This window comes from Platichthys flesus, chromosome 2, assembly GCF_949316205.1.
Source record: "Platichthys flesus chromosome 2, fPlaFle2.1, whole genome shotgun sequence".
NCBI lineage: Eukaryota > Metazoa > Chordata > Actinopteri > Pleuronectiformes > Pleuronectidae > Platichthys > Platichthys flesus.
This window is the reverse complement of record NC_084946.1, coordinates 15,672,543-15,688,610: the sequence shown is the minus strand read 5'-3', so window position 1 is coordinate 15,688,610 and position 16,068 is coordinate 15,672,543. Positions and strand designations below refer to the sequence as shown.

The 16,068-nt window shown below is 41.5% G+C and overlaps 2 protein-coding genes across 2 annotated transcripts in view; both read right to left on the bottom strand.

The window, feature by feature from the left end:
• The window catches only part of grm2a (glutamate receptor, metabotropic 2a), a 30,274-nt gene extending 26,951 nt beyond the window's left edge, over window positions 1-3,323 (bottom strand). Inside the window, exon 1 of the mRNA XM_062401056.1 lies at window positions 2,991-3,323. The gene's annotated coding sequence lies outside the window, so the exon portion shown is untranslated. The remainder of the gene's footprint in view (window positions 1-2,990) is intronic.
• A 2,788-nt stretch (window positions 3,324-6,111) lies between these two features.
• The window catches only part of tex264a (testis expressed 264, ER-phagy receptor a), a 65,977-nt gene continuing 56,020 nt past the window's right edge, over window positions 6,112-16,068 (bottom strand). The window contains exon 4 of the mRNA XM_062401043.1: window positions 6,112-7,492. Within this exon, the coding sequence (XP_062257027.1) occupies window positions 7,077-7,492 (416 nt within the window). The 3' untranslated portion in view covers window positions 6,112-7,076. The remainder of the gene's footprint in view (window positions 7,493-16,068) is intronic.

The window sequence follows — 16,068 nt, the reverse complement described above, 5'->3', positions numbered from 1 at the left end:
AACCAGTTTCAAATCACTTATTATCTTCCATGCCTTTGACCTGTATACAAGAAACACACAATACTGAACACTGGCTCCAATCGGCTTACAGAATACAAATCAGCACATAAACACCTGCATCTGCATTAGTGCAGAGGGACATTAAATATTTCATTTAACAGATGTTATAGGCATCAGGTGTACGGTATAGATCTGACTATAGAAGACAGTGACATCCAACTCATGTACCTGTGTGTGTGTGTGTGTGTGCGTGTGTGTGTGTGTGTGTGTGTGTGTGTGTGTGTGTGTGTGTGTGTGTGTGTGTGTGTGTGTGTGTGTGTGTGTGTGTGTGTGTGTGTGTGCGTGCGTGCGTGTGCGTGTGTGTGTGTGAGGAAGACTAAGCTATTAAACTGTCCTTTTTGATGGGACTTCAGGGATTCATCATACAGCAATTTAATCGCTGGTATCTGGCAGCTGATACAGCCGGAGCATATTGTAAGAGGCCTGAGTGATGATGGAGCTCAAGCAGATGTCTCTTGACTTTAAGTTTAGTCATGCTCTGTAAAGTTTAATGATTTACTCGAAAGACAATTATTGGCCCTATTGGTTACTTAGGACGACTGCACAGGGGATGGTCTGTATTCAATACTTAATGACTTAAAACTACAGTTTTACACCCATTCATACACATACATACACAGTGCATTGTTTGCAACACTCTCTCCAGCACACATTGCTCGCACACTGCCAGCTCAGCCAGGAGGGGCAATTTGGTTGCCCAAGGAAACTTCGGCACACGGAATGGATGTTTAAACCACCGACCAACTGGTTACAGGACCAGCCTCTCTATCCGGGTTGATCTTTTCTGACCGTGTGTATGTTTGTTTAAGCAAGATTACACAACAGCTACTGGTCCACAGATCCAGGATTTTTTTTTTCATTGTGAGATTTTATTTAGATTATTGGGACATATTCCCTGATTTCCCAGGGAACGTCAGGAACATTTCAGGAAGCGATGAGTGAGTGAAATTAGGTGCAGCCTGACTGAATCTAAAGAGACTGTTGGGCCTTGTCGGAGGTATACGCACTCTACTAGTTCATCACTGTAGCAGCTCTATGAAAACTGATACCATTAAGCACAAGTTGCCTGTTCTATAAAGATCCCCGGCTTGAGCTTTTACAGGCGGTTGAGGGGGAGATTTTGCAGTTTCAGTCCCTCTTTGCAGATAATTAGTTATTTCTGCTTTGTTCCCAAACTCGAACTTGCTGCTGCGTAGCATCACACTCTCTGTAATTAACAGCGTTCCTTGTGTCCTCGTGTAACACTGTGTGTGTGTCCCCCTCAAATTAAAAGTAACCGGTGAGGATTTCTACATGCCGTACTGTGCAGTGCAGGAACCACAGCCTTACCTTCTGCTTCCATACTTTTTATCACTGGATTCTGACGGTGGCAATGGAGTATATGTTCTTTTCTTCAGTCGGCCATTGCCTGAATAATTTACAGAAATCAACATCTTCAGCTGTGAATGCTGATCTCACACGTCGTTCTGCATCCGCTACTGGAGGAGGCGTTCATTCTATTATATAAGAAATCCAAACATACTAGTGATCAATAAAACAGAAGTATTAATAATAAAATGTATATGTGTATTTAGCTCGTGAATCTCTGTGTCGACTGGAGGGGTTGCACTTGGAGCAGTGGTCTCCAGCCTTTGCGAAGCCCAAGATAATAATTCCAAACTTAAGCCGAAATCTACCATCACATTACATTTTATTTAGCTGACGCTTCTATCCAAAACGACTTAGAATAGGTGCATTCAACCAAGAGGGAACAAACCCAACAAGAATCAAAAAAGTAAAATGTCTTCATAAAAGCAAAACTACAAAGGGCTATAAGTGCCATTTAAGTCCTATTTAATTGTTAGTTAAAACTTTTATTCAAGGTATAGTCGGAAGAGTTGTGTTTTTAGTTTGCAGCGGAAGATGTGTAGACCACAATAATAACCCCCTTTATAAACAAGGGAATGGAATCCATCAACAGAAACGCTCTGGTTGGCGACCACTGACTTCGAGGGATTTCGATTGTTTTTATGTGCTGAACATGCAGCACAGATGCCCCTTGGACCAGAGGAAGCATCCACAGAACATTTTTTGCTTCCCTTAATGACTTTGTCCAATATTGGCGAAGCAGGCTCTAAATATTTTGCACCTCGGGGTGTTCATTCATATTCCTCCTGTGTTTAAAAATATATGTTGAACTCCTGATGATCTGATAATGGGAAAATAATACAGATTCCGCCACACCGAAGAGCCCATCTCACTGTTCTCACGCTGATTTACACCAGTGTGATGTTATTCTACACTATTATATATCTATTTAGATATAGTGGCAGGGATCAGAGATTTTCATGAGGTAGGCGAATAAAACTCTGAAGGAAAATGCCTTCTATGGAAAGAGAAACCACTTGCAAAAATGGACCGTGCATGTGCGTAACACATCTGCTCTCCAACACCCTGTGGCAGACAAACTAATTCTCGACTCTTTGAAATTTTAATCGACTTTTCTCTGCAGCGCTTCGCAATTTTTTCTCTTGCGCAAAGTGATTTTCCCAAACGAGGGATATAGGAGACACGGCGGTTGGGATGGTAGCCCGCTCAGCCGCGCCTGTTCAGTAGTTTTCTGCAGGCTCGCACATGTGGAAGCAAGTAGACATGGCTATAACCAGAGATATAGAGGTAAATACTAAGCAGGCAAAATGGGATCCCTTTGTGGTGAACAGATTCCGATATAAGGAAAAGAGGAATACATATTTGGCACAATTACGCACAAACTGGTTTGGGGTGTAAACAAAGAATTAGTCAACAAATCAAAAATAAAAAATAAGGTGAGGTCAGCTCAACAGATTCAACCATGCACAGACTGCTTCAGCTTCTCGCTAAGTTCACACCCAGGACCCTCAAGGCACAAATCAGTCGAGTCCAAAAAACAACAACACCACAGGATCCCTTACCTGTGCGGGGTGCGTTGGTTTCCAGCGCTGCCGTGCGATGAGGGGAAAGTATAAAGCCAGCGCAGCAGCAGCAGCAGCAGCATCCTTCGCACCAGTGTCGGTGGTGTATTTATTTAAGCCTTAAGCGCAGAGCGGCGCGCGGAGTGCACCGGGGCTGGATGAATGGAGGAGGCGAGTGTCGCTGATGCCTGAAGTTTGAACCATGCGTGCAGCGTGCGGGAGAGGAGCCGCGCGCCCGGAGCTGTCCGTGGTGCTGCGTAAAATAAATAAAAAAACACGAGCACGCGACTAGCCGCTGGGTGCTGGAGGTTTTCAAAAAGTCACAAAACCCCCCCAAAAACATGCAACGGGACGCCCTCTTCAATGTCCTATGGTGGAAAAGGACGATTTACTTTCTAGAGCACCAAGAGAAGACACTAGACGTTTTTACGACCAATTAATTAAGAAATGCCAGAATCTAGAAATGATTAGTAGGAAAAATGGGATTAGACACAATTCAAGATCTACCTGTTACTCGAGGTTTTGCTGAATCCTCATTGTTGCGACAGTATTCTCAAACCCACCAGCTGATTACAGCGCTGGCTGCGGATAGGCGCACCGACCAGGGAGAGCCGGAACTCTCCGAAGGTTTAGACACCTGGACAGAGGTGCAGCTGCTCCGCGCAAGTGGAGTCCAAGAGACACTGTCTGTACCAAATGAACATCGTGTAATTCAGCGCATATATAAGGGGGGAAGACCGTGTGGTGTCCGGTTGGAGGCTGTTGGGCTGGTTGCGGACATCAGAAGAGTCGCCCCCCTGTTTGCTGAAGCGGTTTGGGGGGGATGTTTAAGTAAGGAACCTTTGGAGACTGCTCTTCTGCAGGGGACGGTGGAAATGCTTTATTTGGGAGCCGCGGAACAAGTCGTGACACGGGGCGCGGGGAAGAGAGGTCAGTCCCAGATGGCACAGTGATGCGCACAGAGGGACGTGCGCTCCGAGAGGGACGCGACCCCTTCCTCTCTCTCTCTTTCCCCACCCCCCCTGCAAAAGCAGACACCCAACGGTCGGCATCTAATTTTGTATGGTGAGACCCCCCCCCCCCCCCCCCCCATCACTCTCTCCACGTGCAATGTAATGAGATTAATAATTAACGTCATGGGAAGGCAATAATCTCCCGCGCCCTCATAGCTGCATGTCACCCCCGTGGGTCTCACAATTCATTAAATCAGCGGCTGACCCAGTGTGTCATCGCAGTCTCTTCAAGACTGATCTCGTTTTTTTTTGTGCCTCTGGACAAAGGTCGGCGTGCCAAGATTAAAAGTGAACGTGCGACAGACATGTGGTGAGGGCATCTGTCCCTGCAGACTGATGACACCTCTGTGGGTAGTGTGGCTACTGATCTCATGAAGCCTAATCACAAAACAAACCGTCACCAGCGGCCCTTTCGGTGGAATATTCAAGAAGATTTACACGTAATGGGAAGTTTGTCATTTATCTTATGTCCCAATGTTCTGTGGCAGGCTCTTGTAGGTGGACATGATGGAGCTTCGTTTCTCTGTTGCATGTATGAAGAGACAAATCAATGTGCAGATAGGGAACAAACTGATGGAATAACCGACGTCCTAATAAGGCCACTAAGCGTCATGGTCCTTTGCAAAGATTCTACAAGTCTATTACTTTTTAGACGACGATCCCCAGTCTTTCAAAAATACATCGCCTCATTTGGAGCGAGAAGTACGTCAACAAATGATCCAAATTCTCCCCTAGAAAGAGATAGCCTCGAGCATTTCTCATAATTCACATCATTTCCTTAACCAATGCAGTGATCCCCTGTGTCCCGTGCGTTCCTTTCCTTTAATTCGTCACCCATTCACAGGATGCACGCTGCCATCATGGATCATGTTTTTTCATGCACATTGGAAGACTCCACAATTGCCAGAAAATGGTTTTGGTTCGGAGGAAGATACTGATGTTGTAGTAAGTAACATTACGTTAGTAAATATTCATTGTGGGAGACATGAATGCATTTTTGTATTAATACAATTAGTTTCTTATGGTCTGGTGTTGTTTTTTCATTGTTTTTGATATAATTCATCATTATGATTACAGTGTTCGGTGGGCAGCTCACCTGTGTGTGTGGGAGAGAGAGGGGGGGGGGGAGTGAGTCACCACATTTTGATTGATCTTTGTTTATCTATTTTTTCAACAGAAACATATTTTTTACCAAGTTCTGGATACCAGCAAATATTTGTGTTGGCTTGTTCAACAAACTAACTCATCCTGTAACCAACTCATCCCCCCAGCTGCTTTTCAGTTAATTCCCTGAAGTCTCCTCATTGGTGTTCACACATAAACACATTCTAATGAGAGAAGCTAACACTCATCATTGTGTCAACCTGCAGGAGCAAGAAGGATATCTTCTCTGGCTGACTGACGGTGTATTAACCAGTAAAATGACTGGGCCTTCGGTGGTGTCGGATTTGGAACAGAAACGTTATAGGTCATGGTGCTCATTATGGAACGCTGGCTAAAGAACACTTGTGTCCATCAAAATTCATTCATCTGTTGAAGCCTGTTCTTCCTCTTCTCCAAACACAGCAGGTTATGTAAATTGTGACAAAAATGCCAAACCGCTCAATCAAACGCTGGTCGGATCAACGCAACTCGTGATGAGTTGACATCATTTAGAAACAACAACATTTTCCTATTATATTTTAGGAGTGTGTGTGCTTGCCACACTTCAACCAAGCGTTTCACATGTACCAGGGGAAATGGCTCCTATAAGAAAATCTTAAAAAACAATAAGAAAATAGATTTTCTTTTTTGTCAGCATGTGAATTCCACGGCAGCACCTTTTCCAAATAGGCAGTGGCACAGGCAGTGTTAACAATGTGGAACCGTGCAAGTGGTTCAAATGTAAGAGATGGCCTAATGAGTTATTAGGCGCTTACTTCCTCATTAATATCTCCAGTACAAGAACGTTTCCCACTGCCACCCACACGTTCTTTCATGCTGCTGTTTCTGTACGGAGGCAGACAAACAAAAATGGATAAGAATGGTTCTGAGACTATGAGAGCAATGAAGCAGCTTTGTGTTTTAAGGTTGAAGAGACATGCTTGTGGAAAACATTGATGCACATCTGATTTGAAGTTTTTATTACAGACAGAAAGACACAACCATGGCCATGTGCTGTGCATTACTTCTAATGTCACACAGCACCAACTTTTTCAGTCAACAAACATATCACCGCTAGTCTCTGGAAGTGAGTGAATATTGGCTACGAACAGAACTGTGAGGTGGTTTCAACCGACCAACAACAGAAGGGAAAATTACCTTAAAAAAAGGAAAGCCATCATCAAAGCTCAGGGTGACAATAAAATGTTCTGTACAGTATTAAAGGGGAAAACACTTTTTAAATTTAATATAAACCCCGGTCGTGGAGTCTTCCGGAGGATTCGTTGGTTTTACTTTACTGGTGTTGGACAAAAGTTTTACTCCAGAATTCTCCCCGTGTTATTGACAGTTTCCAAACTTCCCACAAAAATAGAAGGATAAGAAAATCACACAACGAAATAGGTCCTTCAAGATTTCTACAGCATTAGCTCCTGCACATTTTCAACTAAGTCAATACAATTTATCAAGACAACGAAGTCAGGAAATGCATAAAAACACTGACATGAACTTCCTCAGCACGTGACCTTGACAGTTAGGGAAAATATCCATGTCACACACGCTGCATGGCGATCCAATGTATTTACTTTAATGTGTTAAAATATTGAAATTAAATATAGAATTAAACTAAAGCTGGCCCTCATATGCTGCACACCGTGTGCAGAGACAAGTAGTTTGACTCAAGGTATCGGCTGTTCAATTCTGACAAGATCAAAAGATTAGAAAAACAAACTGATTACAGTTGAACAAAACGTACAAGCTTCAAACAGACAATTAGAAGGCGTAGAAAGATGGCGTGTTGGTCATGGCATGAACAGCTTGAGCTCCACCAACAAGATTAAATGACAGATAAACTAGCCACAGGAACATCGGGGGAACTTCTCTGGCTTGCCAGTGTTACATGGCCTCCACCCTTATCGCTTCAGCATCCTCCCTACTGCTCTCCTTCCCCCAAGGGCTCCTTCTTTTCAGCCACCAGTTCAACTGCTTCTCGAGCTCCGTCTCCACTCTCAGGGAGCTCCCTCTCCTCCCCGTCTTCCTTCTCCTCCCTCTCTACTCCATCCTCCTCCTCTTCCTCCTGCTGCTGCGGCTGCTGCGGCTGCTGCTGCTGCTGCTGCTGCTCCTCCAGATCCATGTCGAGCTCTTCAAAGGACGAGCCGCTGCCTACAGACTCGTTCGAGTCTCTGTCGATGTGGTCCCTGTGCTTAATGTCTTCATTTGCATCCATTACGTCCCTCAGAGGCAAGGATGAGGCCAGGGAGGCGGCCGTGGAGGCAGCCAAGGATGTCTCTCTGCTGTCCCAGGGTACGCCGCCACTCACTGAGCTCACGTCACTGTGGGAATCCGCTCCTGGAGCAAAACAGGAAAAAGACACAGGTAAAATGAGCTCTATGACTAAAAATAAAAATATATCATGGGAGCTTGGTTTTCAATAAGATCATTTGTTGGGTGGGGAGTGTAGAGAAATCATGATTGGATTCATTAAAGAGATGGTATACAATGGTAAATGCAAACCCCTTTATGTTCATAGATCACTGCCTTGGACTTACTAGAAGAGAAACTATATCAAATTCAAGCCACGTTTGGACAAACTGAGATAGGTGCAGTGTTTCCACTTATGGATACTTGTGAAGCAGCCAGAGACCACAAGAAACATCTGAAGAGAAATTCAAGGAGAAACATGATATTTATTTTACACTGTGGAGAGATCTATCACCAAGTGTTTTCTGTGTGAAGGAATCCAAGGTAACTGGAGCCTACAGCCATGCTGGCAGCTCTGGGCTGGAGCCTACTTATGCCCAGCTCTGCTTTGAGATAAATGCTATCATCAGCATACTCACGATGAAGATACTAACAGGCTGATCTTAAATTCATCATCTTAATTAGCGTGCTAACATTTGACCTGGGCTGATGGGAATGTCATTAGTTTTGTAAGATATAAAGTATAAAACAGAGAATTGTGACATTTTGACCTGTGGGTTTTAGCGATCAGCAAACATATTATTATCATCCTCTGGGGACATCAACAGATTGATTTGCCTGACAAATTAAAAGATATTTGTCTTAAAACAGTATATGTGCAACCCATGTGGATATGATCATGAGGATCCATCATCTGGGAACCATGAATGTCTTGGACAAAATTCTGTACCAATCCATCGAGAAGGTATTTGATTAATTCTCAGGAAAGTGAAGAACTCTGGTGATGCTCGAGGAAAAGCCAGGGGATCAAACAGGTCATTAGGATTCGTCCTTTGACTGTCAATACAACCAAATGGTGGAGCCATTGACCGGCATTGCTCTCCCTTAAGTCACATAAACAAACAACATTAGGTAACATTTACATTATGCTCTGTCTCAAAGCTCATGAATGGTGGATGTGCAGATATGTGCGCATCAGTTACAGCCTTTCTTTCCTCGTTCAAAAATGAGAAACAAGATGTCGGTCCTATAAATCTTCTGTGTCACTTAAAACTCACTGGATCTGTTTTGAAAAATTTTGAATTAATACTTTATAAGAATGACCCTACACCACTTCCTTCAGCTTGAACCAAGTTATTAAAGCTTGTGTGCTACGGCTGAGCCAGATTAGAAAAGATTAAAGATCTTTTAAATGAAGTCACAGACGACGGATCAACATGTTGGTCACATCACTAGCACCTAATTATTTCCTGTATTGTGGCTCGGTGCAGCGTGACTATATTTTGAGGGGAGGGGAACGTTCACATAATACATATCTGAAATCATCACCAGAAACATCCATTAGCTTAATTGCTGGCGATCCCCACACCCACATCATCAGCTTGCTAATGCTTTCAGGCTGAACCTGATTCTAATTGGCCTTTGATCTGTGATTCTCTGTGACCCAGCAGCCTTTCATTATTCCCGGCTACTGATATTCTTAGGTGTTCGTTCGTGCTTCAGCCGTGCAGAAGATAACGTTGTAATCTGCACACATCTGATTAGGCACAGTAATTGCAGGGAAAGCCAAAAGTATGAAACATTTACAGGAAGGTGGAAATATGTTCAATAGTATCGCTCTTCAATGAAAAAATATCAATAATTACTGCAGTATCACTCTCATCACTAGCAGTATAACAAAAGTCCATCAAATATCATTGTAATATTTAATAATGCATTCTGTAAGCACAGTGAGGGAGTCGACCAATCGTTGATCTGCCTCAGATGTGGTAAATGTTTTGCTGTTTATCAAGTGTCATTCTCTAAACCACAACCTCCTCCTAAAAGGAAAAATAATGTGACATTTAGCATGGTAATTAATAATATAGACTGATATGATCATTTTATCTCGATATAAATTGTGGCCATATTGTCCAGAACTATTCAACAATCAAACAGACGGTTCACAAAATCAAAAGCAATGTGTGGCAAGTGGGTCGAAAGGTCTAAATCCACTTGAGTAGAAGAACAAAGAAAAGTAATCGTTTTAATTAAAGTGGAAAAAAAAGACGCACATCACACCTCCCACCTACGCAACTGAATTCTCAGAGAGCTTTTCACAGTTGAACTCAGAGGAGAATTAAGAGGAGGAAGAAAATAAGTTTTGTTTTTCAAAAGTGTATTTTAAAGCAGTGATCAGGTTGAAATAAATGATTCTGACAGAAACCAACACTCTTTAATTCTATAAAACTAAGTTAGTCCAAGTTAATACTGTTCTCATGTTAAACACTGAAGCTTTTCATTTTTTAGTATGGACATAAAAACATCTTATTTTGCTTAAAAAAACGAACGGCCTTGATAAAAAATATGTCTTCCACAAATAAAATCTGACTTGACTCGACTTGACTACCCCACAGGACACTGACACATTATTGTCCAATCCATTTTCCTGCTGCTTTCACACTCACAATAAATCTCATCCACACATCAAAGTGTGTTTGCACTAAATGTGTCATCCGGGACCCAAATACAATAAACACAGAGTCTCTGAGCTCAATACTAAGGTCAGGGTTTCTTTTCATTCATTCCAGGCTCAGGACAACTCAGCAATCTAATTATCACATCCAGCAGATATAATCCTGTTTGCTGCGTAGAATGTAATACATGGAAAGTCCATTAAGGTTATTTATATGATGTGTTTTCGGGCCTGTTGATTAGCAAACAGGTCCAAACAGAGCTGCTGGGAACAGTCCAGTGTGAATGTGTAAATGTACATAGATGAAGATTATCATTTATATTTCATTTGCATGTTGCGGGAAAAGGACCTTTCCACAGGGATTTATCTTATAAAACTGGGATTTTTGCAGGAAATAATGGGTCTATTTAGGGTAATTGGGTGGACAGCACCCCGGAGGATCAGCCTCAACACACTGGACAACTTTTAAACCCTCTCCAACTGCAATCCAGTCCTGAAATTGGTACCCTGGTTGAAGGCAGCTGTGTCTTTAAAAGTCCTTTAGATAACATTTGCCTAAATTAGCTGCTAAATTGGGCCCATTGGGATTATTAGCAGAGAATCAAGGTCTTGCTTTTCAAACTATTTAAAACAGAGAAGTGTTGTTTTTTTTTTTATAAAGAAGGTAATTAAACAGACAGGGCTGATGCACTGAGAGTTTGGAGAATCAGAGTGTGAGTGGATGGTGACAAAAGTGTGACAGGAAATGCATAGAACCAAAGCAATGTGAATGTATTTGAAAGAAAATGGGATATACAACCATCAGTTACTGTTAAATATACATTTTTAAGAATAATCCACATTGAGATTAAAAGGAAGCCCTAATGCTGCAGCTGACTGCTCAAGTAGAACAAGATGACTTAAATCATTTTAGGTGAATTAAAAGGAGCTCATGTCAAAACTCAATCAATCAAAAATAAAGTGCAAAAAGCGATAGAATTAGGGGATCTATGTTTGTTTCGTTGAGCATGAATGAGCCCTTAAGTGGACTTTTAAGTAAAGTACTTTATGATCCATGGCTTACTTGCTTCAACTGTTTATATAGCCCTTTTGTACTTAACATTTATTGAGGAACTTATTGAACTTTTCTACATGAGCCAAGTGTAAAACCTTCAATGTCTCATCTTAGTCACTTATGTTAGGACTTGAACTATTAAACATTGAAACAAAGCCAATTCTGCGAATGACTGACTGACCTTCTACTATTCTGTCACACTTTTATTAATCTTTGTTATATAACGCTGTGTAATTATACAGAGAAAAACAGAACAGTTGTGTAAAAGAAACATTACATTTGCTTATAAATGACCATGTTTTTTTAGGGTTGTCCTAAACCTTAGCTGACTCCAACCAGTCCCTGTGGCTTACAGTGATGAAGTGAGGACTTATCATTGGTATAAAAATGGCCTGCTTTATACTGAGGCTGGTTTGTGTCCTCAAAGGATTAACGAGCTTTTCCCAGCACATACAGTGGCTGCTGTGATCACCAGATTATCATAAAAGTGTTTTCAGTTTGTTTGAGTGTTTACCGCCTCGCTTGGCTGTGGTGGTGGAAGCGCTTCAGTTGTTGTGAATCGTGACTTAAAGATTTCATTGCCGGTGATTATAATTTCCGTGTTGGCCTCTCATGCTACTGGATTATCTGTTAATGTGGAACGTTCCGACCAAGACCAAAGGGATCTTAGATCGTCTGTGCATCAAGTTTGTGATCAGGTTTCATACAGAGACCGAGTGTAAAGATAGATTACATCACAGCTCTCCAAAGGTGAAGCCAATTCATCTTGACGGCAGTTAGGCAAATATGTAAGAGAGCATAGAAATAACAGAAGGATAAACCAACTTTAGGTCCCTCATGAGAAGCTGCCTTATTAATTATCACCAATCCAACATGGTGGAGACAGTACCTCCCCAATATCATGTCCAGAATTTCCCCCTCTCCCAAAGTACTTCTGAACTAATTAAGTCCTCAACCCTGTTGCCACTGGCCCTCCGCCTCCCATAGTCCCATTGAGGATGTTTTGAACTTTGTCTAAAATATCAGATCTGCTGTTCCACCTTGTGCACATATGATTCCTCTGTCCTCTCTCCTTGTTCTGCTGACCTCGGTAAATTTCAGCCTCTGTCCCTCACACATGTCTCACATACCTACGTATCCACTGGATATTATTGCTACCTACCGAAGGAAGTGTTTCGGTACGTAGCCTATCTAGGGGCTTAAGTGGCATTTCTAAGTTGCCATTTTATCAAAATTCATGGAAAAAAGTTGTTTACTCTCAGCTCTTGTCCTTCTTGGTGATCGCACTTCTCCATTTTTCAAAATGTCTGCCATAGACCACTATTTCAGATCCATTTTTAATATATACATCAAGATTGCTGTCATTTCTTTTTAAGATGAAGGACATGATTCGCATGACAATTTAAATTAAATTAAGTTGCGTACACTAGTCTGAAACAGATGATCTCGGCTGACAGATCATACATTATGAGGTTTTCCAGATTCTATCAAATCTGGAAAACCTCATCCCCTCCTCCCAAAGCACAATATCTCCTGTCGTTGTTATGCAGATGACTCCCAGCTATACCTTCCGTATCACCATGGGCATAATTCTAACAACTGACTTTGGTCTCTCTTTGACTGGGTCCAGGATAAGGAAATATTGGATATAATTTAACAGTCTTCAGATTAATGATAGCAACACCAATGTGGTCCTGTTTCAGTGATTCATTTAGGGCCCTGGCGTCTTGCCTCCATCCATCCGTCCAAAAATCTTGGCGTAATTTTGGACCCAGCATTGAAATATGATAAACATTTTACCACGGCTGTGAAATGTTGTTGGCTAAACTCAGACCCTTCCTCTCGTTTTAACGATCTGAAGATGTCTCAAATGCCTTAATTTCCTCATGGCTGGATGCCTGACATTTTGGGCATTAGCCAGTCCTCCCTGTCTCATTAGCAGCCAGTACAGCTGCTGCTGGACTGCTAACTGGCACTTCATTGTACCTCACTTTGGTCAACTCTGTTTTTTTTAAACTGCTTTATAAATAAACTCTACTTGACAAGTGGAAGGCAATCTCCCGGTGCTGCGGAGTGATTTCCACAGACATTTTTCTACTGTCAGACAAAACTTAGCTCCACTGATTGATCCATTGCTAATTAAGAGAGCTTGGCTTAAGACCATAGACACTTGTGGTTTTATAGAGTCTACTCCCTGCTAGTTGTTCCTGAGCACTGAAATCCATGTAAAAGATTAGCAATTATTCAAAAACAGTGATATACCTGCAATGACTAAGCAGCACGGCATACAAACATTTTTCCTTATCGTCTTATTGCTGTGCATATGTTAAACATTGTACACTTAAACAAGTTATATTCCTTCAGCTGAAACTAAATCTTATTCAGCAAAAAAGCATTGAACAAAACTTTGCAAACAACCTTGATAACTTTACACTAATAATTATGTCAAAGCCGAATAAACAGATGTCTGAACTCTGATGAAAGCAACACATGACAAAAAGAAATGCTTTCACTCTTGAAACTTCATTTGATTTTGAACCAATAAAGTTTCTTCTCAGCTCTTGTGAACAATAAAGTGACTCTGGGTGTAAAGTGTTTCAAATGCAGCATAAGCAGAATAAATGGCTCCTAAGACTTAAGTGCAGTGTTTTTGTAGCCAGTCGTCTGCCTTGTTGAGCGAAAGCAGTCTTCAGTATAATTTACTGAGGACACAAAACAACTATTTCATTTAATGTGATGGACTAAAATTCAATTTACACAATTATATAATAACATTTTGGATATTGCATTAAAGAATGAATTTTGGAAATACACTAATCTTATTACCTCTGCCAATGATGTTAGGTTTTCACTTTATCAGTTAGTGAGCAGGATGACACCAAAACTACTGGATGGATTACAATGAAACTTGGTGAAAGGATGCGCTATGCTTCAAGAAAGTAACCTATTGAACTTTGGTGTGGATCCAAATTAATGTTTGGATCCAGGAATTTTGTCTCACTTTCTCTTCAGAGTGACAGAGTTTGTCGCAGAAATCCTTAAATCTAAGGTGGCAGGGATGCACATGCACGAATGCTGCTCTCTCACACACACAACAGATTCCGAGTGACAGTTACACAGAATAAATAGTAAAAGACAAGTTCTCGTGTGAGAGAGAGAACTGCATTGCATGCCACTTGTGGTTATGCTACTCACAACTAAAGCTGAAACTATGGATGATAGTGGGAGCAAATGCTGCTATATAAAAACTAAACAATGTGGCAATAGAGCAAAACACCAAGCTAGAGATCTCGATGTTATTACATACAAATACAATACATTATTTTTTTGGTTCATTTTGAAACTATGGCCACCCACCACAGTGTAGAGGATTAATGGAAACGCTATTTTGACATGGCAAGATAGGGCATTAGCCCTGGTGAGGATATTCACTCTCAGACTGCCTGTCTAGTTGTCGAAATAAAGTGGAGACCTCAGGTAGCTCACTGTGCCAGGCTGCTGTTATAACACATAACATCCTTTAAAAGTGTATTCATACAGAACGCAAAGCGGATTTTCACACTGCATCTTTCACGCTTATTTGACTTATTTCAATTTGTTCCCTTCCGATGTACTGATCCACCTAAGATACAAGCGTTCTGCCAATGAATGCAACAAACCTTGTCTGTGTAAGTCTGTGTTTGTCTGTTTGTGTGGCAGCTCCTCTTTTTTTGTCTCCTTTGTCCTCTTGTGTCTTTATATTTATGAAGCAGATTCGTCAAACCTTGGGATCCCAACGAAACATTTTACTTCTCAGATGTAATTTTATGCCAGTATGCATTCCTCTAGGCAAATTGGCATTTAATTACATCTGTACATTGACTTCATAAACAGTCACCCTCTAAAATTCCCTTTGCATTCTGTCTGAACACGCAGTAAAACTACACCCTTACATTTGTATTATTTCGGTGTAAATAATTAATAAGAGAGATATAACATTATAATTATTAAGCATAGTGACTGGTCGATGTGTCTTTGAACATTGGAGACGACCAGACTAGCTCCTTTACCCTGCATCCAGTCTTCATGATAAGCTCAGCTAATTAGCTCTGTCTCTCTGTTGCGGCTCCAAAGACACAGGGATGTGTGCTGTACCGATCTCATCTCAACATCGAACCACTGATAACACAAGGTTTAAGGGACACATTTGCTTGAAATTCAACCTATGGATATTTTTAGAAGGTATTGAGTCAGAAATTGTGTTATTATTTGATTTTTTGGGAGGGCAGTGATGGTCTTTTAAAGAAAACAATGAAATCAACAAAGGATTTGGAGACATTTGTTAGAAGACATGGATGTGTGTGTGCGTGAGACAGAGAGAGAGAGAGAGAGAGAGAGAGAGAGAGAGAGAGAGAGAGAGAGAGAGAGAGAGAGAGAGAGAGAGAGAGTAAATGACAAGAAGATTTTAACTTCTTGTAATTATAAAACATGTACGATCAGATTAATTTTATCTGAATTACTCAATGTTTTTTGCAGTACTTAACTTCTGTGTTACTTACTTTCTCATTCGTTAGAAAGAAGAGCAATAATCTAAACTTTGTCTCGGTCTGCTGATGCTGACAATCTAATTTAAAGTTGCAAATAGCCTTGACTCTCAGTTCAGCAGAAAGCCAGAGGCTCTACATCAGACAATCGTGCCGCGTCTCTCTGGAGAATGGCCTCTACCTGTCATAGGTGGCACCACTCTGCTTGGATGGTGACTGCAATCTAAACATGCCAAAAGCTGTTAACAAGTACAGCTCAAGTCAGATCTCCTTCCTGATACGTCCTCCACATCTAAGCTGGGTTTACAAGAGATGCCATGTGATCTAAGCGCGAGGAAGACAGCATCTGATGTAAATCAACCCACCTGCACCCACTCTGTCCCAGCAACCCAGAGCCATTTACTTTCGCTGGTGATTTGTACAATGACAAAGTCAATATTGCCATGGGCCCCAACCTACAGGTGCAGCAAAG